Raw genomic sequence first — 26,031 nt, 5'->3', positions numbered from 1 at the left:
ATGTACAACTCAATGTAGCATGAATGTACAACTCAATGTACAACCCAATGTAACAAATAAATAAGAATATTTAAGGATTTAAATTTTGGAGAAGGAAATGGCAATTCACTCTAGTATTCTCACCTGAGGAATTCCATGGAACAAGGTGTCTGGTGGGCTACAGTCCACAGGTCGCAAAGAGTTGGACACGACTGAGTGACTAACACAAGGATTTAAATTTATCCTTTCCCTACAATATATATCCTTAAATCTACCTTTCTATAAAGAGAACAAGTCCTCAGATATTTTGAAGTCCTCAGTATTACAATTTGGAGTCACTTATTGAAGAACAGTAGTGCTATATTTAGAGATACTATGCCATACAAACTTAAAAGATCTAAAACCAAGACAACATTAATTAAAGAACCTCATACCATCATTGGAAGAATATACATGAAATAAATTAATAGGAAGTACCCATGTAATTCTAAGCTATATTTATTTATCTGACACATTATCTTAATGTGTGCCATTTGTCAGACACTGTGGCTCTAACTGTGTAGATGAAGTCTGCCCTCATGCAGCATACATTTTCAATGGAGACAATATAAATAAATGGACAAATAAATATCTGAAATTTCTTCAGGTAGTTGCAAGTGTGGTAAATTATACAATAAAGACTGCAAGTGCTTTCAGAATTAACTATATCGAAGATCAAAGAAATCTACTGGGAAGAACAAATGGCTTAGTACAGTGCTCAGTACACAGTGCTAGCTCCCTAGAATGGCAATGATTATGAGAAACTGTAAAGATGAAGGTTAGCTTTCCTATAGAGATGCTCTCTCAAAGAATTAAAAACAAGATTAGAGCAAGTATGAACATGAAAAATTTGTGAGACACAAAAGAAACTGGTGTGATTAGAGCAGAAGGCAGAGAAGAAATGAGAATTTCTAGGTAGGACCTGTCAAATAATGGGAGCCTTTAAAATTTGCTGTTGCTGTTGTTTAGTCACTATGCCCTGTCCAACTCTTTGGCGACCCCATGGAATGTAGCCCACCAGGCTCCTCTATCTGTGGGATTTCCCAGGCAAGAATACTGGAATGGGCTGCCATTTCCTTCTCCAGGGTATCTTCCCCACCCAGGGATCGAACCCACATCTCCTGCATTGGCAGGTAAACTCTTTACCACTGAGCCACTGGGGAACTCAGGGGGAATTTAAAATTTAGAGGCGAGGTGAACCTTTAACAAGTATTTCCTATGGGCAGTTACCTCCCTGTATTTCGGGTCTGTGTGTGCATGCGTGCTAAGTTGCCTCAGTCGTGTCTGACCCTTTGGACTGTAGCCCGCCAGGCTCCTCTGTCCATGGGATTCTCCAGGCAAGAACACTGGAGTTGGCTGCCATGCCCTCCTCCAGGGGATCTTCTCCCACCCAGGAATCAAACCCATGTGTACTGTGACTCCTTCATTACAGGTGGATTCTTTACTGCTGAGCTACCAGGAAAGCCCATCTGGGGTCTACCACAAAGCAAAAGCAAAGAAGCAATTTATCTGGTTTGAAACAGGCAACCAGATGCCTTCTGAGTGGGCTTCTGGAGGAAGTGTTTTAGGGAGACCATTTGACAAGTTGTATTTATTGGATAAAAAAGATCAAGATGGCAAATTTTACACATAGGTCAACAAAAACAGAATAAAGAGCCCTGAAATAAACCCACACAAATAAGGTCAATTAATTTTATGACAAATGAGCCAAGAATACATGACAGGGAGTCTTCTCAATAATGGTGTTGGAAAATCTGGACAGCCACACACAAAAGAATGAAACTGGACCACTATTTTATACCATACCCAAAAATTAACTCCAAATGGTTAAAAGACTTGAATGTAAGACTTAAAACTCTAAGACTCCTAGAAGAAGATATAAGTGGCAACTTCCTTGTCATCAGTCTTGGTGATGATGTGGGGAGTTTGGCAAAAAAGCAAAAATAAACAAGTAGGACTATATTAAACTATAAAGCCTCTGCACAGCAAAGGAAACCATTAACAGAATGAAAAGGCAACTAACTGAATGGGGGGAAATATTTGCAAACCATATATTTGATATGAGATTACTATCCAAAATACATGAAGAACTCAGACAAGTCCATACCAAAAAGTAATGTGACTTAAAAATGAAAACGTTCCAAAGACATATAGATGACCAACAGTTACATGAAAAAGTACCTAACATTATCAAGTAAATGCAAATCAAAACCACAATGAGGTACCATCTCACACCAGTCAGAATGGCTGCTATCAAAAAGTTTACAAACAATAAATGCTGGAGAGGGTGAGGAGAAAAAGGAACCCTCTTATAGTCTTGGTGGGAATGCAAACTAGTACAGCCACATGAAGAACATGTTGAGATTCCTTAAAAAAGTGGAAACCGAATTGCCATACGAGCCAGCAATCCCAATCTCAGCTGGGCATACACACTGAGGAAACCAAAATTGAAAGAGACACATGTACCCCAAAGTTCACTGCAGCACTATTTACAATAGCCAGGACATGGAAGCAACCTAGATGCCCATCAGCAGACAAATGGATAAGAAAGCTGTGGTACATATACACAATGGACTATTACTCAGCCATTAAAAAGAATACATTTGAATCAGTTCTAATGAGGTGGATGAAACTGGAGCCTATTATACAGAGTGAAGTAAGTCAGAAAAAAAACACCAATACAGTATACTAACACATATATATGGAATTTAGAAAGATGGTAACTATGACCCTATAAAGAACAGTCTTTTGGACTCTGTGGGAGAAGGCGAGGGTGGGATGATTTGACAGGGTAGTGTTGAAACATGTATATTATCATAAGTGAAATGGATCGCAGGTCTAGGTTTGATGCATGAGACAGGGTGCTCAGGGCTGGTGCCCTGGGATGACCCTGGGGGATAGGATGGGGAGGGAGGTGGGAGGGGGGTTCTGGATGGGGAACACATGTGCGCCTGTGGCAGATTCATGTCGATGTATGGTAAAAACCACTACAATACTGTAAAGTAATTAGCCTCCAATTAAAATAAATTAATTAAAAAAATACAATGAGATGTTAGAGTGGCAATTATGAAACCAGTGTTGGCCAGGATGTGGGGGAAAAGGAATTCTTTGTTCACTGTTGGTGAAAACATAAACTGGTGTGGCCCCTGTGAGAAATATTATAAAGGTTCTTCAAAAAGGTAAAGACAGAACTACCATATGATCCAGCAATTCCACTTCTGGGTTTATCCAAAGAAAACGAAAACATTAATTCAAAAATATATATGCAGTCTCATGTTCATGGCAGCATGACTTACAACAGCAAGGACAACCTAAGTGTCTATCAACTGGCGAATAAAGAAAATGCAATACGATATAGACAGACATATCAGTAAATTTTATTCATCCATAAAGAAGAATGAAATCTCCTCACTGGCCACACCAATGGACCTTGAGAGCAGTATGCTAGGTGAAATAAGTTGGACAGAGAAAGACATACCACATGATCTCACTTACATGTGGTATCTAAATGGCTGGAGAGGGTTGAAAGGTACAAACTTAGTTACAAAATAAGTAAGTCATGGGAATATAATGTACAGAACGGTCACTACAGAAAATTATACTATATGAAAGCATATATGAAAGTTGCTAAAAAGAGTAGACTTAAAAAATTCTCACCACAGGGGTAAAAAACATTCTGTAACTATGTATAGTGATGGATGTTCGACTTACTGTGGTGATCATTTCTCAATACATACAACATACAAACACTAAATCATTACACTGTACACCTGAAACTAACATGTCAATTACATCTCAATTTTTATGGTAAATTTTGTATATTTGTTTTTTTCACCAGAGTAAAAAAAATCATTTTTAAATAAGAGAGCTTAAGTCTAGAAGCCCACTAAGAGATGGAAACCTAGACCAGAAGGTAAATGGTCCTGCCTGGGCCACTTCGGCGTGACTGGATTTCTGCCCAGTCCCTCCCGCCCCAGTCCCTCCCGCCCCACTCCCCAGCCCCACCACTCAACCCCCACAGTAACAAGCGCTCATTATCTTCTTCAGACTGTGTGTGAAAGAATCAAGAAGCTCAGGAAAAAAGATGTTTGGCAAATCTCAAGGGAGGCCCGAAAGTTAACTAGTTCTTTCAAATTCCCCACCCCTATGTCTTTCTCTCATAACCGGTGGGATTCTAGACCCGGAGAAGAACGGGACTCAGGCCTGGTGGGACGACAGGTATCCAGTTTCTCGGAGCTAAGGGTCCCACCGTGGGGGTCTGCAGCTCCATATCCTAGGAATTGTCAACCCCGGGAGCAAGTTTCACCGGTTACGACGCTCTCCCGGCCAAACGCTTACCTCCGCCGCACCACAGACTTCAGGTCGCCTCAGCCTACTCCAGAAGTGGCTCTACGGCCCAGAACGCGCGCGCGCTGATTGCTGATTGGATCTGCTTCCACCCATTCCAGCCAATCCTGGAACTTGCTCGGCCGCTGACGAGAAGGCCGCGCCGCTGCTTCGGGATTGGTAGCCGAGCTGTGAGTGTCGCGCATTTTCTGACGGTTCGGACAACATGGCGGCCGAGTGTGGTAGTGATTCACAGCTGAGAAGAAGAAGGCGCCGGGACCCGGAGGAACCGGAAAAAACGGAACTCAGCGCTCGAGAGCTGGTAGTGGCAGTGCCTCAAGAGAACGAAGAAGAAAATGAAGAGCGCTGGGTTGGGCCTTTACCTGTAGAAGCAACATTGGCGAAGAAGAGGAAAGGTAGCTACAGAGACAGGCACAGGGCGAGATGAAATACTGTGTCCTCCGAGTGGGAGAGTTCAAACCAGACCCCAAAACGGAGGGTGTGTGATTGTGGGGATTTGTGTCGTCGGAACAGAGGGTCGTTTTCTCACTTCTGGCCGTTCTCTACTCCGAAATAGTGATTTGGACAGAGTAAAGCGTCTTTTTAATAGTTATCTAACAATCTCTTGTTTGTTACAATAGAGGCTAAAGCTAACTTGCCATTACATAACGTGTTTGGCACCGCTCATTTAATCCGTACAGCTGTCGTATGAGGTTGGAAGTTTTAACCCCGTTTAGCAGATGTGGAAAAGAAAACTTTCTATTTCAGGTTTTTAGTTGAAGACTGGTGGTAGTGTATTTGGCCACCCGGGAAGGTGGTGCCTGTTTAGAGTCTTAAGGAATAGATAAGGATAATGGCAACCCACTCCAGTGTTTTTGCCTGGAGAATCCCAGGGACAGGGGAGCCTAGTGTGCTGCCGTCTATGGGGTCGCACAGAGTCGGACACGACTGAAGTGACTTAGCAGCTTAGCAAGGATAATTTAATTCCTGACTCCACCACTAATGAGTTTTCTGACGATTACAAAACTTTCCTGGATTACAAGTTTTTCATCCAAAAACCAAGATCTGTGTTTTTCAAAGCATACTCGTGAGATATCATGGCCGGAAGCATTTTGCCACTAGCGTGTAATAGTGACAAAATTTTATGAAATAAACAGGGTGCACCAAAAAAGGGGGGAGATGTTGGTGAAAGGGTCACATTAAATTTTCTTATTTTTCAGGTTCTTTGAAATGTTTTCCTTAAACGTATAAGACCATTAAAATGTGATCTTTCTGAAAGCTCGAATCTTTAATTACTCTTCCAACTTAAAAATTTTAAGTGATTTCTGATTAGAACAATGTCCAAACTCCCTAATATAGCATGTAAGGCTCTTGATATGATTCCTCCTTCAGCACATTTCCATTACTTCCTCTCCCAAATCCTTGATCCTCCTTACTCTTTGTCCAAGCCATACTATAACACTAGAGAATGGGGCATGCCCTTTTACAACTGCGAATGTCTGCGTGGGTGTCACAGGGTCTACCTGGAATAATTTTCCTCACCCACTTCACTTAACCTACTGTCGTTCAACCTTTAGCTCAGCTGTTACTTTTTCTGGAAAACGTATGACTTTTCCAGTCTGGGCTGAGTTTCTAAAGTACATTGATCATAAGTATGAGGTGTATTTATCAGAGTGACATTTTTATGGTTCCAAATTTTGAATACAATTTGGATCCAGATACAGCAAAATTTTATGTATCCAAATTTTGAAGAAGCTACTTTTTTGAATATTGTTCCTTAACACCCTTAAAGTGCAGTTACCTTTTTTACTGCTAAGCCTTTTAAGTTGAATGTTTCCATAGCAGTTGTTCCTCATTGCACTTGCTACATTTTTAAATTGAATGTTTATTCATGTAATTCTCTGGTGAATGTTTCTCTTCACTGTTAAGACTGTAAGCATGTAAGAGCAAAGACCATGCCTATTTTGCTCCAGTGCTGGGTACAGGGCTTTCCATATAGCAGGTACAAAGTAAGTCTTGAACAAATGAATATTACTATGTGTATGTTCACAATTATTTTCTTGGACTAGATATCAGGTCCCTTTTTGTGGAAATGAGTGGAAATGGAAAAGTCCGAAAATGTCAAGTTGCTGATATTATTAGCATTAGGGAACAAAGAGCTTATAAACTTAATACAGTTGAGACAATGAGATGCTTATTCAAATTAATCAGTAGTGTATTCATTTTGAAGAAAAAGTTGAAATTCAAAAACATGTATGAAATGTTAGAAAAATATCACTGAAGATTTCATTTAAAAGGATAGGGTTTAAAACTTAATAGAAATGGAACCATCCCCTTTAACATGTTCTTTGGACATTGGACTTTTGTACACATTTTCAGAAAGATACTATAAATGGTTATATGGCTCTACCTTATATGGCTCTCTCTCTATATATATATTATATATTATATGGCTCTACCAATGATGGTTTTCTCAAGACAGTGTTAACTCTTCATGTCCATGTCCCTTGGAACCTAGTTTTTTTTCAGTAAATATCTGTTCAACAAGTGAACTAACAGCAAAAGGAATATCCATCAGGATTAAATTTAGCTGTATATTACAGAAAAATCCAAATGACAGTAAATAAAGAAAAAAAATCCAAAATGACAATAAAGATAAAAGTCCTAAAGTAGACAATCTGGGATTGGTGTGGAGGCTCCACAGGTTCTTCCTAGTTTTCTGCTCCAGCATCACTAGGATATGGACCTCGTGTTTGTCCTTGATGGTTATCTCCCAGTTTTAAACTGTCAGATGGGGAAAGAAAGAACTGCACAACTCTTGAGGGAGACTTATTGACTGTTACACAACACTTCCATTTTTATTTCATTGGTACTTAGTCACTCCTAACTGCAGAAAAGTTAGAGGTGACTACAGCTAGATGTCAATATTCCCATGTAAAAATGGAAGTTCTGTTACTGAAAATGAAGAGAGACGTAATTTGTTGAACACAACTTTGAGCTTGCTAAATAGCAGTGATGAAAAACCATGAAATGATCATGCTTAATTTAGAAACTTTTTATGGGCATGTTTGGCCATCATTGGATTGTTTTTAGGTAACAAGTATGTCATTTTTTTACTAGTAAAATTTTTTATAGCTCATACCATGAAATATTTCCTCAAATTACCACTCTTTTTTTTTTAATTTTTATTTTTACTTTATTTTACTTTACAATACTGTATTGGTTTTGCCATAAGATTACCACTCTTAAAAATGTTTTGCCCTTGGAAAAAGTTTGAGACTCACTCAACTGCACGTTCTCTAGGATTGTCTCAGCTCCAGAAATCTAAGCATTTATTACGTTTACTCAAACCTAGTATCAGTGACTTCAAAGAGGATCATTGCCTTCAAGATAAACTGAGATGTTCTGGATGGCCTCTGACCTCTTACAACTTATTTAAATTAGCAGTAATAATTGGATCTACATGGTTGGAAAGTTGGTTGTGATACTTTCATGAAATTTAAGTTTTTTCTCTTTTAATGGAACTTGTATATTAAGCCAGAGCCACTCAATTCCTAAGTTCTGGGACACAGTTAAGCATCTGTATAAAACCTGAGAATGATTCATGACCAAATAAACAACGGTGCTATTCAGTACAATGAAATAATAAGTTACAACTGACATAACAGACACTGGATATTTTTTCATTACGTGTGAATTGAGAGAAATTAAAATCTAAAAGAAAATACAAAATAGTATTTAGTTCCAGTTGTTAAAAATATTTTCCTTTACTTTTTTCCCTTAGTTCTAGAGTTTGAAAAAGTCTATCTTGATAATCTCCCCAGTGCATCCATGTATGAGCGCAGTTACATGCATAGAGATGTTATCACCCATGTGGTGTGCACCAAGTAAGTCTATATTCTTTTCTGAGAATGTATTTTTTTTTTTAATACTTCAGTTTTGAGGTGAATTGTAGAAGTAACTTTTCTGGAAATGTCAGAGAATCTTTAAAATAGCTGAATGAGGTTTTGTAGAAGGAATAGTAATACTCTGCTCTTTGTTGAGCTCATATTATGTCTAGGTCCTATATCAAGGCTTTTTCATTAATTGTCCCATTGATCTTAACAGTCTTACAAGTAGTATTCATCTATGTTTTATAGATAAGGAAACAGGTTTAGAGGGGTTTAAGTGGTAGTTGAGGCTGGAGAAAAAATGCAAGAAGTCCCACAGTTTTCTATTTCTTGTATGGATTTTGAACCTGATTGAGAGAGTAACATCACACATGTGTATACATGTGTCTGTGTGTGTGTAAACTTCAAGATCACTGTGGTTGTGGTGAAATGAATGGATTCAAACACAGCAAAAATGGATACAGAGAAAGCAATTAGGAGGCAGTAATCATAGATGAATTAGGATGGTACCTGAGATGATATTGGCAATGAGTATGGAAAGAAGTAGATGATTTACTTTGCTGTTTGGATCAGTTTATTCTTGATCTCTTAGAGACAATTAAAAGATTTAAATATCTTTATATTCCTTTTATGGGATAATTTTGACCAAATATTAGCTCTTTTCCTGGTAGAAAGTTGTCGGTTAATAAGGCAGCATATAGGACTAGCTTTCTGTCACTCCAGGTTTCTTTGTTTAACCTAAGGCAGCAGACTATAATGGAAAGATTTTTGAAGATTTTATAGAAACCTAGTGTTTTGAAGTTAGGCAAACCCAGTATTGAATGCTCTTCTCCAGCTACAGACCTGGGGCAAATACATTTAACATTTTTAAACTATTTCCTAATTTTTAAAAAGATGGTGAAAAATACTCACCTTATAGGGTTGTTGTAAAGATGGTTATAACTAAGATAATGTATGTAGAGTACTCAACATATAATAGCTTTCAACAAATGGTTTCTATTTTTATATAACTGATGAGAGGCTATACTGTACAAAATTTTGGTACTTAACCAAAATACCTTGGATAATATCTGAAACAAACTTACATTGAGTTTTGCTTTATATGTAAGTTGTATGTTGGGATTTAATTATTTATCACCTTCTGAAAGATAGTACATTTTCCCTGTGGAAAGACTGCCTGTAGGGTAATTTTAGCATTAAAGGACTCTATGAACTAGTGATTCCTTGTGAGACTTTTTTAATGTCAAGATTACCTCAATCCTGATCCTAGCTCTTAGATTTAAAATTAGTGCAGCATGGAACTCTTTTTAGTGCTCTGCGGTGACAAAGAGGCGAAATATTGAACATGTTTACATATAGCTAATTCACTTTGCTGTACAGCAGAAACTAACACAACACAACTGGCATAAAGCAATTATACACCAGTAAAAAATAAAAAAGATTAGTGCAGCAGTAGCTGTTATGATATCCAGAAAAGAGCTTCAAATTTTGCAATGTCATGTCTACCCTAATACAGTGATACAGTGGTTTGTATAAAGGAAGATTTTTTTTGTAATCTGTTAAGAGTCCAAGATTCTCAGTAAATGATTGGCTTGGGGGCACAAAGTGATTTTTACATCTGTTTTAGAAAGTAACTTCTATAATTTTTTATGCAGGACAGACTTTATTATTACTGCTAGTCACGATGGACATGTTAAATTCTGGAAAAAAATAGAAGAGGGAATTGAATTTGTTAAACATTTTCGTAGTCACCTAGGTAAGAATTTCACTTTTTTTTGGCTCTCATTTCAACTGTATTAATTAAAATTTCTTTTTAAACTTCTTTTCCTTTTAATTATATCCATTTCTTTTATGTTTACTAGAATGTTTTGATTTGGTTTCTTTAAATAGGAGTTATTGAGAGTATTGCAATTAGCTCTGAGGGAGCTTTATTCTGTTCCGTGGGTGATGATAAAGCAATGAAGGTGTTTGATGTAGTAAACTTTGACATGATCAATATGCTGAAGCTTGGGTGAGTCTTTTTTAAAGTGTGTGTGTGTATATATATATATTTTTTTAACTTAATAAAAGAATTTTTGAACTAAACTTCACCATTTCATAGGTATTTCTAAACAGAATATATTACCATTCCTTTAAAAAATGTGCCTTTAGATTTTGCTTGGGAAAATTAAGTTCTATGAATCTTTGTTATGATGTTGTTTGTGAGCTTCTGCTGTGAGTTTTGTCATTAATTACAACAGAAATGTCCAAGTAGCCCCATAACAAGGATTAATTATATCATGTCTAATTTACTGGCATTTAAATTAACTTCCTAGTAATGCTTATTTCAGTAATATAGCATTGTGTTTTTATAAGGCTTATGTGCATTTTTGGAATTGTTGGTGATTTTAAACTTTAAAGTGTATTGATACCCAAACTATGTGGTTAGACTGTGCAGTAATGAAATTAAACAGAAGACCATGGAATGCGTAGCTTAAGCAACAGAAATATATTTTCTCACACTTCTGGAGGTTCAGTTCAGCTCAGTTGCTCACTTGTATCCGACTGTTTGTGACCCCATTGACTGCAACACACCAGGCTTCCCTGTCCATCACCAACTCCCAGAGCCCACTCAAACTCATGTCCATCAAGTCAGTTATGCCATCCAACTATCTCATCCTCTGTCGTCCCGTTCTCCTCCTACCTTCAATCTTTCCCAGCATCTGAGTCTTTTCCGATGAGGAGATTGGAAAGTCCAAAACTTTTGGAGGTGAAAAGTCCAAAATCATTGTTCTAACAGTGTTTGTGTTCTGGTGAGGACTCTTAGGGGTTTCACACTTTGTCCTTGTTAAGTACAGGGGAAAGAGGGAAATATTTTGCTCTTCCACTTCTTAGAAGGCCAAGGCCTGTTGGATTAGGGCCCCACCTTCTGACCTCATTTAATTACCTCTTTAAAACCCTTTCTCCAGATACAGTAACTTTGGGAATGAGGGCTTCACCATGTGAATTGGAGGAAAGTAGGGATCAGAACTACACAATTCAGTATGTGACAGTACTTTTTGGGAATTTCCTTCAAAACCAGTTTATGAACCACTAAAAGAAGTTAGTCTCATTATTTATGATAAGAGCTTATTTTTTTACTACAAATAGAAATACCTATTGATATGTGTCATATTCCCAGCTTTGTTTCCCCCAGACTTTAGCTGTTTGTTTGTTTTTTAAATCAAATATATGTTGAACATTTGCCACCTTTGAAGGTATTGAAAGAGAACAGGCATATCTTGTTTTATTGCACTTTGCACACATTGGGTTTTTTTTTTTTTTTTTTTTTAACAAATAACAAGTTTGTGGCAACCCTGGATGGAGTAAGTCTGTACTCACCAATTTTTCCAATGGCATTTGCTCAGTTTGTGTCATTATTTCACATTTAGTAATTGTCATAATATTTCATTTTTCATTATTATTATATTTGTTATAGCGATCAGTGATCTTTGATGTTACTGTTACAAAAAGATTACAACTGGCCAAAGCCTCACATGATAATTAGCATTTTTTAAGCAATAAAATATTTTTAAATTAAGATATGTATATATACATGTAATTTTTTAGACATAATGTGATTGCACACTTCAGTAGAAATACAGGTAGTGTAAACAAACTTTTATTGTGCTCTGGAAAACCAAAGAAAATCTATATGGCTCACATTATTGCAATTTTCAATTTTTGTGATCTGGAACCAAACCTGCAACATCTCCAAGCTATGCCTGTGTCTTTTAAGATTTTATAGAAATTCTGAGAGTCCTCAAAAAGCTTTGAGCATTAGCTCTGTCATTGGAGAAACTGTAGCTTCTCAGACTAATGATTTTGAAGGAGACAACACACAATTGAATATATAAATTTAGTATGTTGATTACATCTGTCCAATTCTTTTACACTTTATCAGGTAACATGTTCAAAGCTCATAGTATTAAGATCAAGCTACTGATAATGAGAGAGTGATATCAGAACATTTTTGTTTTGAGCAAAGCCATGACTGAAATATTTTGACCTTAAATATTTCAAGAATGGATTTGTAAAGTATACTAACATGGTAACCTATTTAAAAGTAGGGTATACATAGACAGGGGCTTCCCAGGTGGAGCTAATGGTAAAGAACCTGCCTACCAATGCAGGAGACATAAGAGATACATGTCTGATCCCTGGGTAGGGGAGATCCCCTGGAGGACCTGGGCATGGCAGCCCACTCCAGTATTCTTGCCTGGAGAATCCCATGGACAGAGGAGCCTGGCAGGCTACAGTCCATTGGGTCCCAAACAGTCAGACACAACTGAAGTGACTTAGAATAGCACATACATAGACAGAGACATCGAGATCCAAAACAAAACAAAAAATGCCTTAGAATATTTTAAGAACCAGGTCTGTTTCAGTTACCTTGTAAATACTTGCTGTGTGAGTTCTCTTCCTGTGGTTTGATCAGTCCTCAGAAGTTATTATCATTCATTTATGAGGTCAGAAAGAGAAAAATTAGTAACTTTTCCTATTCTTCCCCATTCTGTTTCTTGCTGCTATGTTTGATCAAAGAATCTAAAACTGGCTGAATCACTGCAGGGACGTTTTTTAGTGATGGGAATGAGTAAGGATGCTTATGACTTGTTTTGGCCTCTTCTTATCCCCCTCAATTCTTTACTATTTTAGGTATTTCCCTGGACAGTGTGAGTGGATCTATTGCCCGGGGGATGCCATATCTTCAGTTGCTGCTTCTGAGAAAAGTACAGGAAAAATTTTCATTTATGATGGTCGAGGAGATAACCAGCCACTGCATATCTTTGACAAACTCCATACATCACCTCTGACTCAGATACGGCTAAACCCAGTTTACAAAGCAGTAGTGTCTTCTGACAAATCTGGAATGATTGAATACTGGACTGGTCCTCCTTATGAGTATAAATTCCCCAAAAATGTGAATTGGGAATATAAAACTGACACAGATTTATATGAATTTGCCAAGTGCAAGGCTTATCCAACCAGCATATGTTTTTCACCTGATGGAAAGAAATTAGCCACTATTGGTTCTGACAGAAAAGTTAGAATTTTCAGATTCTTAACTGGAAAACTCATGAGAGTCTTTGATGAATCACTAAGTGTAAGTGCCATATAAATTTAATCAGATTTTACTTTTCTAAAAATGTCTTTAGTTTGTGCTGTTTCTTAAAAGATTTTTTTCTGGACATGGACATTTAGATTGATGATTAATATGCTTATCACATTAAAGATACTGTTTGTCTGCTGTCTTGCATTGTTACTCTTTAAAACTCTCTTCTCTAGGTTTATGATGTGACATTTTCTGAGCCAGTTTTTCTTACACTTACGTGGCTGTTTTTGTAGTTTTGTTGTTTGAAAGCTCATTCTTTTGAGATCCTCAAAACCCATGCTAGGCCTCCTTCTCTTCTCATTCTTTTCACTCCTGCCTTCTATATGACTACTTAAAAATTTATTTCTCCAGCCTTCTATTATAAACAGACCTGTCCCTATCCTTTTATTTATTTGTTTTTGCTGTTTTCATGAATGGCACCAATATGTATCTGCTTGCACAAGCCAGAAATCTGAGTCATTTTTAACTGTTTTTCCTTACCCGTCTGTTTAATTCATCATCAGTCCTGTCAGTTTTACTTTCTACGTATACTTTAAATACATACATTTCCTTTTAGCACAGCTGTGACTACCCTAGCTCATAATCTGTTGCCTGGCCTATTGCATGGCCTACTCTCTGAATCTATTCTAGCTTCTTCCTAACCTGTTATCCATGTTCCACCCAGAGGAATCTTTTAAAAATACATTATCTTATCATGTCATCCTTTGATTATTTCAGTGACTACCTGTTGTTTTTAGGAGCGAGAGCAAAATCATGGCCTGCCGTATTGTACCCCTCCCTTCCACTTCAACCTGCTGTAAATCACCTCCCTCCCTGCCTCTGCTGTACCTAGTCAGGCCTTCTTTCAGTTTCTTGACGTCTCCCACCACGGCGCCTTTGCATATGCTGTCCCTCCTGCTTGGAGTGACCCCTAGTCCCATTAATCCTCATTCCTCCCCTTACATATTGAACTCATCCTTCAAATCTCAAAGAATCATTTCCCCCAGTGATCTTCCACTATTCTCCCAGTCTCAGACTACTTATATTTTTTTAATGTGGTAGTATATCACTATTTATTTTCTTTTAGAATATTTGGTCTTATTATTTGATTAATGTGTATCACCCCCTCCCCCAGTAGATTAAACTGTGTGTCATTTATGGTCCTGTATCTGTTGTGCTTGTGATTGAATCTCCAGCACTAAGAATGATACCTGACACATAATTAACTGTTAACAAGAATTTATTGGGACTTTGCTAGTGGTTCAGTGGTTAAGACACAGCACTTCCATTGCAGGGGGGCATGCGTTCAATCCCTGGTTGGAGATTGAAGATCCTGAATGCCTTTTGGCATAGCCAAAAAACGGGGAATAAAAAAAGTATTTATTAGAGCATGTAGCTGTAGAATGAGTTTTTATCCATGCAAAGATAATTGGTTTTGTGGATATTTGAGTCTCATCATGTTTCCATCTTGTGGTTCTCTAACTGCTATGGGTATGTTGAATTCTCCAAAAGTCTGTGGGTGAAATCTTTGTAACAATAGTGTTTATTGTACAACAGTGTCAATTCTACAGTCTTTGTAGCCACCAGTTTATAATAGATTCCTTGCATTAAGTAATTCAAAAATGCTGTCACCTTATTAGAGATGTAGTAATAAGTTGGGTGAATTAGCTGCCTGAAGGAATATGAATCCAGACCAAAGGGAAGGTTTGTATGCTAGTCAACTTATCCTCATAACTCATTTTCTTATTGGAAGAATATAACTTTCCATTATGCTTTTGGGAAAAGGAGAAACCTTGTGATGTTTTCTTTAATGGTGGCTTCAACTTAACTATAATTTTAAAACTCTTCACAATTTGCAATTCTTCCTAGATTCCTTAAGAAAACAAAACTATTCTCTGATACAAATCATTTAACACATATACTCTGAGCCGTTGAATTCACTCTATTTCATTATTGTCTTTAATATTTGTTGAAATTATAGGATTATTGTGATAAGATCAGTAGCAAAGTATAGGACAGAAGTTGAGATTCAGGATAAGGGAGTTTGCCACCCCCCCCAAAACAAGAGGGGGTGTAAATGCCAATTAATTTAGTAATAATGCTAGTTACTAGTTAGTTAATGACTGGTATCTCCTAGTTCCATGTTAAGGGTTCTAACTAGTTAAGCGTCCTAGTTTAATAGACAAATTTAATTGGATGGTGTGAAGTTGTATCTTTTGGTATTTTATTAATCAGGAGTACTGCATATGGCCATACAGAGATGATGAGATGGTAAGAGATGCAGCTATTAAAGCTAGAATATTGTAAAAAAACACCAATACAGTATATTAATGCATATATATGGAATTTAGAATGACGGTAACAATGATCCTATATGCAAGGCAGCAGAAGAGACACAGGTGTAAAGAACAGACTTGGACTCTGTGGGAGAAGGTGAGGGTGGGATGATTTGAGAGAATAGCATTGAAACATGTTTATTACCATATGTGAAATAGATGACCAGTCCAAGTTTGATGCGTGAAGCAAGGCACTCAAAGCTGGTGCTCTGGGACAACCCAGAGGGATGGGATGGGAAGGTGGGAGGGGGGGTTCAGGATCGGGGGACACATACACCTGTGGCTAATTGATGTCAATATGTGACAAAAACCACCACAATATTGTAAAGTAATTATCCTCCAATTAAATTAATTTTTTAAAAGATACTAATGTGCTTGAAAGGTTAGATTAGCATTTGTTACTTTTACATGGGCAGATCACCATCTATAAACTTTATTTCTTGAAAATGAATCTTCTTTCTAGCAAAATAGTCAAGGCTCCCATACTACAAAAATGTAGTCTAGCATCTAGGCCATTTCTGGCAAATGAGTAACAAGAAACCCTATACTCCTTTTCATTTCTGGAGTTAACGTATATTGTTGTTCTTTCCACATCTAGAAAAACCAGAGATTTTGTTAATGCAAGCATGAAAAAAAGTAGTAGATGGGACATAAGCCTGACTGACCTCTTTTCATTCGCAATCTAGCCACTTTTGATTTCTGCAGTTTTATGCCCTAAATGTTGGGGAAACTGAATGTAAAGATCACATCTTTGGGGAGGCTGGTAGTGTGACTGTACATAGTAACTGACCCTTATCTTGAAAGTTGTATATTAAATATCTAAAGAAAAGTAAACCAAATATCCAAACTAAAGGGCACTCATAAAATTCATCAATCCTAAATCACATTTACCTAATGATAATCTAAATATATAGTGATGCTCCAAAACAACTTGAAACATTTTCTGAAATATGAAATTGTTATAAGTTAGTGAAATCATAAAAAATAAAATCGAGTGCTTGTTAAATGGCAGGTCCATGATCCTGGAACAAGGTCTCACAGTCCGTATCTGCATTGTGCAGCTTAATAGCCACTAGCCACATAGGGTTGCTGAACACTTTGCATGTGACTAGTCCAAATTGAGCTGGACTAAAAGTGTAAAATACACACTGGACTTCAAAGACTTAGTATAAGAAGGAAAAAAGATCTCAGTTTTTAAATATTGCTTAATATTTTAATGTCTTTATTTTGCTTTTTTGTATTATTGATTTTGCTTAATGTCTTTTGATAATATTTTAGACATTGGGTTGAATAAAAGATTAATTTCATGTTCATTTTTACTTCGTTTAACATAGCTACTAAAAAATTTAAAATTACATATATGGTTTATATTGGAAAGTGCTGTGTGTGGCTTATAAAATGCAGCAGATATATTGTTTCTGCAGAAAAAGCAGTAGTTACATTAACTCATTTTTTTAATTAAAATAACGAGTTAGTATAAATACTATTTTTTATGATTGAATTTTGTAATTCAATTCCTGCTTATAGTGTTTATAGAGTACTCCTTAAGAAGATATATAAGCACATAAACTGTCAGTGGCTATTAATGGACACTCTGCTTTTATTTAAATTCTCCTTCCCTTTATCATGTAACATTATTTTTGTTAATAAATGGTTTGTTTCCTAGATGTTTACTGAACTGCAGCAGATGAGGCAACAGCTACCAGACATGGAATTTGGTCGACGGATGGCTGTAGAACGTGAATTGGAGAAGGTGGATGCAGTAAGATTAATAAATATAGTTTTTGATGAAACTGGACACTTCGTGCTGTATGGAACAATGCTGGGCATTAAAGTTATAAACGTAGAGACAAACCGGTAAGCTTTAATATCACATACGCTTTTTAAAAATTTACTTCTAAAGGACCATTTCCTCCTTTGGGGAAACAATGGGAGTTTTGTTTGTTCCAAGACAAGTGGAATGGTCCCAGATGTCTAAACTTAACCAAATGTTTTGACTGGATTTTTCTGTGGTCTTTTGGTTGTTTATAATCTTATGTAAAAAGTTTCCACTCATGTTTGTTAAAGAAATGGAAGAAAGATATGCATAGTTTCAAGTTGTTGTGTTTTTTTTTTAACAAGTTTCAGTCTGTCTTTTGCTTATTGATTTAAATTAGCCCGTTTCATGTTAAATGTTGCCAAATATTTTAACCACAGAATTCAGCATTACATCCTGCTAGACATAAAATCAGAAGTTAAAATGCATGAAACCACAATAAGCCTTTTGTACAAACAGCCCATTTGGTCTTAGAACAAAATTGCTATAATCAGATACTATCACTGAATGTAAATGAAAAGAACTTAAAGTATATTTAAAGGAAAACAGTCTTGTACTGTACATTTTCACATATAAACAAATTTATATTGTAGTTCTTGGCAATACAGAATCTTTGAAGGCTTGAAGAAAGATTAAAATGATAGGGGTAGGTTAAAACTATTTAAATAAATTATTTTTTTTAATCTGAAAATTATAAATACCTACCAATTTAAAATAACTTTTTGTGGGGAGTGGGAGAGGCAGAAAAATACTTTTTAAAAATCTTTTACTGGTTATTTTGTACAGAAATAAAAGATAGTTGATTTCTAGCTTTTATCTGCAAAGTTGGTATAATTGGAGTTAATCCTAATAATTTTATTATATGTATTTTCCAGTTGTGTGCGGATCTTAGGCAAGCAAGAAAATATTAGAGTGATGCAATTGGCTTTGTTCCAGGGAATAGCCAAAAAACATCGTGCTGCAACTACTATAGAAATGAAAGCTTCTGAAAACCCTGTTCTTCAGAATATTCAAGCTGACCCAACAATAGTCTGTACATCCTTCAAAAAGAATAGATTTTATATGGTATGTGGAAGTATCAATAACAGGAGATAGTCTTTAATGTTTCTTCCAGTTTGATTGGAGTTTTATTTTTTTAACTTGTGTTTTCAACTGAAGAGAATGTTGCCCATAATAACAGACTTTCTAAACAACCAGAATACCATCTTATAACATTAGTATTGTAGAATCTTTAACTAGGGTTTGTTTAAGTATTTCTGTACTGTTTTACATCCGGTTTTGAACTAGTTTTCAACCTAGCTTCTACAACTTGTGTTGTCTAAGACAATAGGAAGTAAGTGGCTGTGGTAATAATTGCATCCAAAATTGATTTTCCTGTGGACTTTTAAAAATTCTTCTGTTTTAGTATTATTCACCTTTTATTCTTCAACATGACTTGCACATTTCCTTCTCTAGATACAAATCTTTTTTCACCTTTTGATTCCATTGTAATGATGCTACCGTGGTATACATTCCTGAGAGATTTTTTTTTTTCTGGAAATTAAAAGTACTTTGCATGTTAAGTAAGATTGGGCTCAAAATCAAACTACTAAGCCATCTAGGAATAACACTGTTCTAATATTGTTCAGTCAAGCAGAAAAATCTGAAGTGTAGAGACCTCTGCATCTGTATCTGTCTTTCATGCTTAGAGACTTTCTAAAACCCAGGTGTGATTATTCTTTTGCCTAAAATCCTTAAATGACTCCCCATCTGTCTATATTAACCGCTCTCCTAGTTTATCTTTCTTCATTTTTAGTTCATTGCCTATACTGAACTTGACCCCATTTGCAGGACTTGATGTTATTTTTACTTGGTGGTGTTTGCACAGGTTATTCCTTCTGTCAGCCACAAACCTCTCCCCAGTTCCTCTTCATATTTCAGATCCCAGCTTGGAAGCCTTCCCCTGACATCAAGTCTGGAATAGGTGTGCCTGCTTGTGTACATGTCACACTTTCTGGAATAATTGTTATTTTCAGGGGGTGGGGAGGAGTCCCTTACACTGTCTTCTCTTCCTCAAGATAACATAAAATCCATAAATACAGAGCACTATGTTTTCGTCACATACCAAACTCCACAGAGTTTGGTGAATTATCTGACCCATTATAGTATACTCATTCATTCGTCTGACAATTTACAAGCAGCTGTGAGGCTTTAAAGGTTACCAGCATTTGGTAAATGTGCGAAATAGCAGTTTATCTACTCCAATATTTTTCTTTTAGCCTAAAATGGGATATATTTTTTTAAGATGAGAATTTTGCTTATAAACTTTCAAATTCACTGCTAAAGATTTATTAATATATATGTTAAAGAAAAATACTTTTTCTTGTTATTACCTATAATTTTTTGAAGGTAAAAAGAAATCATAAAAGACAGTTCTTAATATACACTAAATTTAATTTTCCATCCACTTTATTTAAAAATTGTCTTTCCCCAGAGTTTATGTTTGATTAAACCACACATGTTCCTTAGAAACTCTGAAGAAATAGAAAAATAAAAAATTAAGTCACTCACTGAGTATTTATACTGCTAACATTTTCATGAATTATTAGATGTACATATTCTTAAAACTAAAATGGTATTCATATATGCAAATTTTATATCCCTTTTTTCAAATCCAGTACCATAAAATAACCATAAAAGTAAGATTGTATAAAATTTGAACTGTAATAGTTCTATATGTGAACTAAATCAAGATAATTTTTAAAATTCATATAATTAAATAGTGAAACAGACATGTCATTCTTTGGTAACTGGAGAAAAATATGCTAAAGCAGTGACATCCTGGCTTAGTTGTTCCTTTATCTGGAATCGATCCAAGTAGACCAAGGACGGACATAGGCAAAACAGAGTCTGGGCACTAGACTGACCTTCCTGGAGCTCAGTTAACATCCACTTTCTCAGGGAGAGAAGATTTCTGCTTACTGAGAGTCAAATAAAACAAATAGGCCTTTAGAAGTCCAGAATTTTAACAACTGAAAGTTTTTTCTTAATTTTCTATAGACCTTGAGGATCCTGAGATTTCTGCTTCACTCAAAATGTACTGTACATCCTTTCTTCCAAGCTTCAAGGTTTAGATAGATCAGATGGGACTCTGTCAGAAAAAAAAGAGGTCAAGGTCCACTGCTGATTCATCTTTGAATCCTCATCCTACCAGTACCAGGTCCTGTTCATAGTAATAACAATTATTAATATGTATATATTGCCTTCTGTGTCAGGCACTATTCTCTAAACATTTTATATCCTTCATTTAATCTTCATATCAGGTGTCATTTTGAGGTAGTTTTTATTATCTTCTTTTATGAGTAAGGAAATGAAAGTAATGAATTTACTTCCCCAAAGCCATATAACTAGTTAAGTGGCAAACTACAATTCAAACCCAGGCAATCTAAGTAGTGAAAAGTAAGCAATAGATGGCAGGTTAGGTAGGACATACTAGAAGGCAGAAGCAGAGAGCTACCTCAGAACTGCCTATTTTTAAGTGGGTACTCAAAAATTTTTTCACCAAAAAAGAAATTAAATTCCATTTGAAATCATTCATTTTCATCATATGAATTTTCTCATTAGGCAAATGTAGAAATTTAGCTGCCTTGCATGTCCTATGATTGGAAGCAATTCCTGAAATAAGCATTTATTCTGATGTAAATTCTTAGTTTCCTCAAATACTTCATTAGAAATGTAATTTTCTTGTTCATAAATTTTAAACAGATGAAAAATTTAATTGATTTACTCACTTTTTATTTTCCTCCTTGAGTTTACTAAACGAGAACCAGAAGATACAAAAAGTGCAGATTCTGACCGAGACGTTTTTAATGAGAAACCTTCTAAAGAAGAAGTCATGGCAGCTACTCAAGCTGAGGGACCTAAACGAGTGTCAGATAGTGCCATTATCCACACAAGCATGGGAGACATTCACATCAAACTCTTTCCTGTTGAGTATGTACTGTTTCTGTTGTCATAAGTAAATACCAGTGTAAATGTATATATTTGAGGAAACCGCAACTTCTTGTTATTTTGACTTAAAAGTATTTTGAAAAATTGAGCTGTTAGATAAAGCATCTTCCTAAGCTCTGATAATTATTGCATTAGAAAATGTGAAAATTTTATACATACATAAACATATTTCACAGGTTTATTATTATGAGGACAAAATATAGTAGATATGACAGTGCTGAATGTAAATTATAGATTTACACAGATATATATTATCGCTACCATCAACTACACATGCCAACTATAGGTTTTGTGGCTCACTTGTTATAATTGGCTTTCCTCTCAAATCTTTAAGGGGAGGATAATTATTTTTCCTTCCTGACATTTGAGTTTGCAGAATGAACATACAATACCAAATACAATGTGATATGACTGGTTATTCTTGATCCAAAAGAAGACCTCTTGTACAGTGCCTTGATTTAAAAGTACTTTGTTATTTTGATATGAATGTTTTATGTCCAACCAGACAAAACACCTGGACTATCTCATTTTAAGTATTCAGAACCCATGCATCCACTAAGCCTACTCCCTGATGTGGTTGGTACAAGATTCTCTTGATTCTCTCTGCCATTCTCAGCATTGGGAGCTATTATATGATAATATACAGTATTAAATCATTTCATGAGATTAGTTAATATTATTTAGAAAGTGTATCTGAGTGTGTGACTATCATTTAAAGTTTATTAAATTTAGTAGCTATCATAGCAGTGAATAAGTTCTTGGTCAGGAAATGTCACCATACTATAACATTGTTTTTATAAGAAAATTACCTTTCCCAGGAACTATATACAGTGGGTTATGGTGCTGTGGTTATATTTTTTAAAAATACTAAATGACTTTGGAACCTAAATACTCTCAAATTCAAGTAAAATAAGCAGTTGTGATGTAAAGATGGTATATTATATAAACTATAAGAACAGGCTACTGCCTATATGCCCTGTCAACTCTTGCTTCTACTGAGATCAGAAGAAATTATGAAAAAAAAGACTGTCCTGAAACATTCAGAAGATTCTGAAAATACCATTGGGAAGCCTAACTACAAAGAAAACTTTCCTAACATGCTCCATTAAATTTTCATATTTTTAATATGTCTCACTAGGTGCCCTAAGACCGTGGAAAATTTCTGTGTTCACAGCAGAAATGGTTATTATAATGGACACACATTTCACCGCATAATTAAGGTAAGTTATGCAAATTTTATATGATTTAAGGAAAAGTATGTCATTGTATAACAAGAGGTTTAGAACCTAAGGAATCTCATTCACACTTAGCACTTTATTAGGAATAGGAAAAATGGACTATGGAAGTCACAAGAATAATGGATGATCATGAAAATCAGATATAAAATCAAGGATAGGAACAGTAGCAGGGTAGCCTTTTTGGAAACACTGCAGCAGTTTTTGTCAGCAGTTAAAGCAAAGGATCAGGTAATGAGTAAAAGGTCTTGCTGAGATCAAATCAGTAGCCAAGGTAACCTGTTTTTAGTGGCTAGATAAGGTCTAGATCTAGAAGATTAAGTATTAGAAGAGCCATGTTGCCACTTTATCTGTGAAAACTACCACTAATACCTGATGAACAGAATGAATTCAAGCCAGGATTTTGTTGAGCAACATTCCATGAAATGTATGGAGCAGTGAGGTAGTTCTTGATTACTGGCAGGTCAGAAATGGCAGAAGAAATGTCGGAAGGAAAAATTAGATTTCAGATTTCTGAAGGAATTAGTGAAGTGACTGACTAGGACATTCAGAGTGTCTAGGGAAAGGGGAGAGAAAAGAGTGGGCCAATTATGTAAGACCTAACACATTAAACAAGATCCTAAAACATATCTACACTATTAATTGGCTTTAATTAATTATTGAGTGAGATAGTGCCTATCTATAAATGGAAAGACCTTTACATTTTTGTTTCCATCACTGAGATAAGGTGGCAGTTACGCAATGAAAATACATAATCTAAAGTATAAGCAAGGGTTTACTTTAAAATGAGTTTACAGAATGACTTAAGATTTTATTGAATATAAAGCACTCTTGACAAACATACGACTCCAAAGCATACATGTATATAATGTGTGTAATACTACTTTGGCTACTTTCTGTTAAGGGCTTCATGATTCAGACAGGAGATCCAACAGGTACTGGTATGGGAGGAGAAAGTATATGGGGAGGAGAATTTGAAGATGAATTTCATTCAACATTACGACATGACAGACCATATACACTCAGCATGGCCAATGCTGGATCGAATACTAATGGATCCCAGTTTTTCATAACAGTAGTACCAACAGTAAGTAGAACATGCATGTGTGTGTGCTAAGTCGCTTCAGTCATGTTTGACTCTTTGCAGCTCGATGGACTGTAGCCTGCCAGGCCCCTCTGTCCATGGGATTCTCCAGTCAAGAGTACTGGAGTGGGTTGCCATGCTTCCTCCAGGGGATCGTCCCAACTCAGGCATCGTCCCAACTCGGGGATCGAACCCATGTCTCTTATCTCTCCTGCATTGACAGGCAGTTTCTTTTCTACTTGCGCCACCTGGGAGGCATTTTCCAGGTGAATGTAAGCCAAAGATTCATCAGCTTTGATCTAAGAGAGTGAATTCAGTGGAAAAGAGAGCTTTATTATTCTCTATTAATGCTAGGATATAAAAATGAAAACAATTTAGAAAGGAAAATGGAAAATTACCTAACAAGGCTTTATAATCAGTACTTTTGTAATTCAGGCCAATAAATAATAATAAATTATTAAATAATTTATTTATAATAAATAAAGCTGAGTTTAAGTCAGCTTTGCACTATTTCTTGGACAATCCAAAACAAATTATTCTACCTCTGGGCTTGTTTCCTCATCTTTAAGGATGAGGGTATAAGAATTCCCGATTTTAATACAGTTTTTCCCACATTTTTCTATCTCTGAAATCAAAATGCATTTTCCAGCTCCCTTTCATCTAAAAGATGCAGATATTAAATATTAAGCTTTTATTAGTTTTTATTATAACATGGAACTACTCTTAAAAGCTTCTAAGTGAAAATATATCTTTTAAATTATATTTTAAAATGAAGCCAAAGTTTCTTTTTAATCAATGACACTGTAGCTTTGATGAAATACATGTAAGAATATCTAGCTCTGTTGCTATGCAGTTCTACAAAATTACAAAAACTCTTTATTTTTTAGAATTAAAGAAAACAATTTATAACTACTATCTGTCTGCCAAGTACATGATCTCATGTAATATTCACAATACTTCTAGTATCATTGCAACCGCATGGACTGTAGCTCATCAGGCTCCTCTGTCCATGGGATTCTCCAGACAGGAATACTGGAGTGGGTTGCCATTTCCTTCTCTAGGATATCTTCCCCACTCAGGGATCAAGCTTTGGTCTCCTGCATTGCAGGCAGATTCTTTACCTTCTGAGCCACCAGGGAAGCAAGTTTTAAAAAAATAGATGAGGAAACAGTGAGACCTGATGAACTTGCCAAAGGTCAAGTAAGTAGCAGAGCCAGAGTCTGAACTCCTATCTCTGATGCCAGAGCACATGCTGCTTAAAGTATTCCAGACTGCTGCTTGTGCAGGTAAGGTTACTGCAAAGAAACTTACCTTTAGCAAACATCTCCCAGCTCCCTTTGATCTAAAAGATGCAGATATTAAATATTTAACTATGCTTTTTTATTTTTATTATAACATGGAAACTACTCTTAAAAGCTGCTAAATGAAAATCATCTTAATTATATTTTTAAATGAAGCCAAAGTTTAATTCTTTTTAATTTGCTCATCCAGAGGGTGTGATTTAAGAATTTAGGGTTTACCAAGATTTTCTGTTTGTCCTCCAACACAGCCTTGGCTTGATAATAAGCACACAGTGTTTGGACGAGTGACTAAAGGAATGGAAGTCGTACAAAGGATCTCCAACGTCAAAGTCAATCCCAAAACAGATAAGCCCTATGAGGATGTCAGCATCATAAATATTACTGTTAAGTAAAATAGATTTGTCTCATTGTCTATGTAAATAAAAATACACATACATTAAACACAGGATTATTTTACATAAGGAAGCTCAAGGTTTGCTGAATGTACAAATCATGTTTCAGGAATTCAGTATTATATTTGTGTATTTTTCATTAAAGGCTCTTTTTTAAAAGCTCTGCCTTTGAGTTTTCTTGCAGTATTTCTCATCCTAAGAGGTAATAAACTCAAATGGACTAAAACTCAGGCAAATAGCACTCTTTATACATAATTTCTCAAGAGTCTTAAAAACCATATTAAATAATGAGAATGGTATGCATTTGTTCCTCAGCTTTTTAAAGATATGCCAAATAGTCTGCCCTCAAATGTTTCTTTTAAGAAACATGTTTTCTTAGATCTTAATAAAGGGCATCTTTGGTGATGTAACATTTCCTTTTTTACAAGGTTTGTCTTTCAAGCCAAATAATTTTGTCTTTTGAGCACTCAGTCAGTTCAGTCGCTTAGCTGTATCCAACTCTTTCTGATCCCATGGACTGCAGCACGCCAGGC

At 35.9% G+C, this 26,031-nt stretch overlaps 2 protein-coding genes across 4 annotated transcripts in view; one reads left to right on the top strand and one right to left on the bottom strand.

The window, feature by feature from the left end:
- The window catches only part of CENPK (centromere protein K), a 37,533-nt gene extending 33,096 nt beyond the window's left edge, over positions 1–4,437 (bottom strand). For both annotated transcript variants that reach the window (XM_005694637.3, XM_018065508.1), the window contains exon 1: positions 4,357–4,437. The gene's annotated coding sequence lies outside the window, so the exon portion shown is untranslated. The remainder of the gene's footprint in view (positions 1–4,356) is intronic.
- On the top strand, positions 4,502–25,663 carry PPWD1 (peptidylprolyl isomerase domain and WD repeat containing 1). 2 transcript variants are annotated; one of them, XM_005694635.3, is made up of 11 exons: positions 4,502–4,760; positions 8,129–8,231; positions 9,890–9,990; positions 10,125–10,245; positions 12,909–13,356; positions 17,347–17,537; positions 18,372–18,561; positions 21,287–21,468; positions 22,625–22,706; positions 23,626–23,808; positions 25,355–25,663. In XM_005694635.3, the coding sequence occupies exons 1-11, from the start codon at positions 4,571–4,573 to the stop codon at positions 25,496–25,498; spliced, it is 1,935 nt and encodes a 644-aa protein (XP_005694692.1). In that variant the 5' UTR covers positions 4,502–4,570; the 3' UTR covers positions 25,499–25,663. The 2 variants fall into 2 exon arrangements, with proteins under 2 accessions (XP_005694692.1, XP_013828189.1); XM_013972735.2 differs by lacking the exon at positions 8,129–8,231 and having other exon boundaries at positions 25,355–25,661.

Source organism: Capra hircus, chromosome 20, assembly GCF_001704415.2.
Source record: "Capra hircus breed San Clemente chromosome 20, ASM170441v1, whole genome shotgun sequence".
NCBI classification, from domain to species: Eukaryota; Metazoa; Chordata; class Mammalia; order Artiodactyla; family Bovidae; genus Capra; species Capra hircus.
Note: the sequence above shows the minus strand (reverse complement) of the source record. Positions and strands in the feature narration are given on the sequence as shown.

Coding starts and splice junctions, on each gene's coding strand:
- PPWD1 (XM_005694635.3), top strand. CDS start 4,571: ATGGCGGCCGAGTGTGGTAGTGATTCACAGCTGAGAAGAAGAAGGCGC. Junction 8,232..9,889: donor ACCCATGTGGTGTGCACCAA/GTAAGTCTATAT, acceptor TTTTTTATGCAG/GACAGACTTTATTATTACTG. Junction 10,246..12,908: donor ATCAATATGCTGAAGCTTGG/GTGAGTCTTTTT, acceptor TTACTATTTTAG/GTATTTCCCTGGACAGTGTG.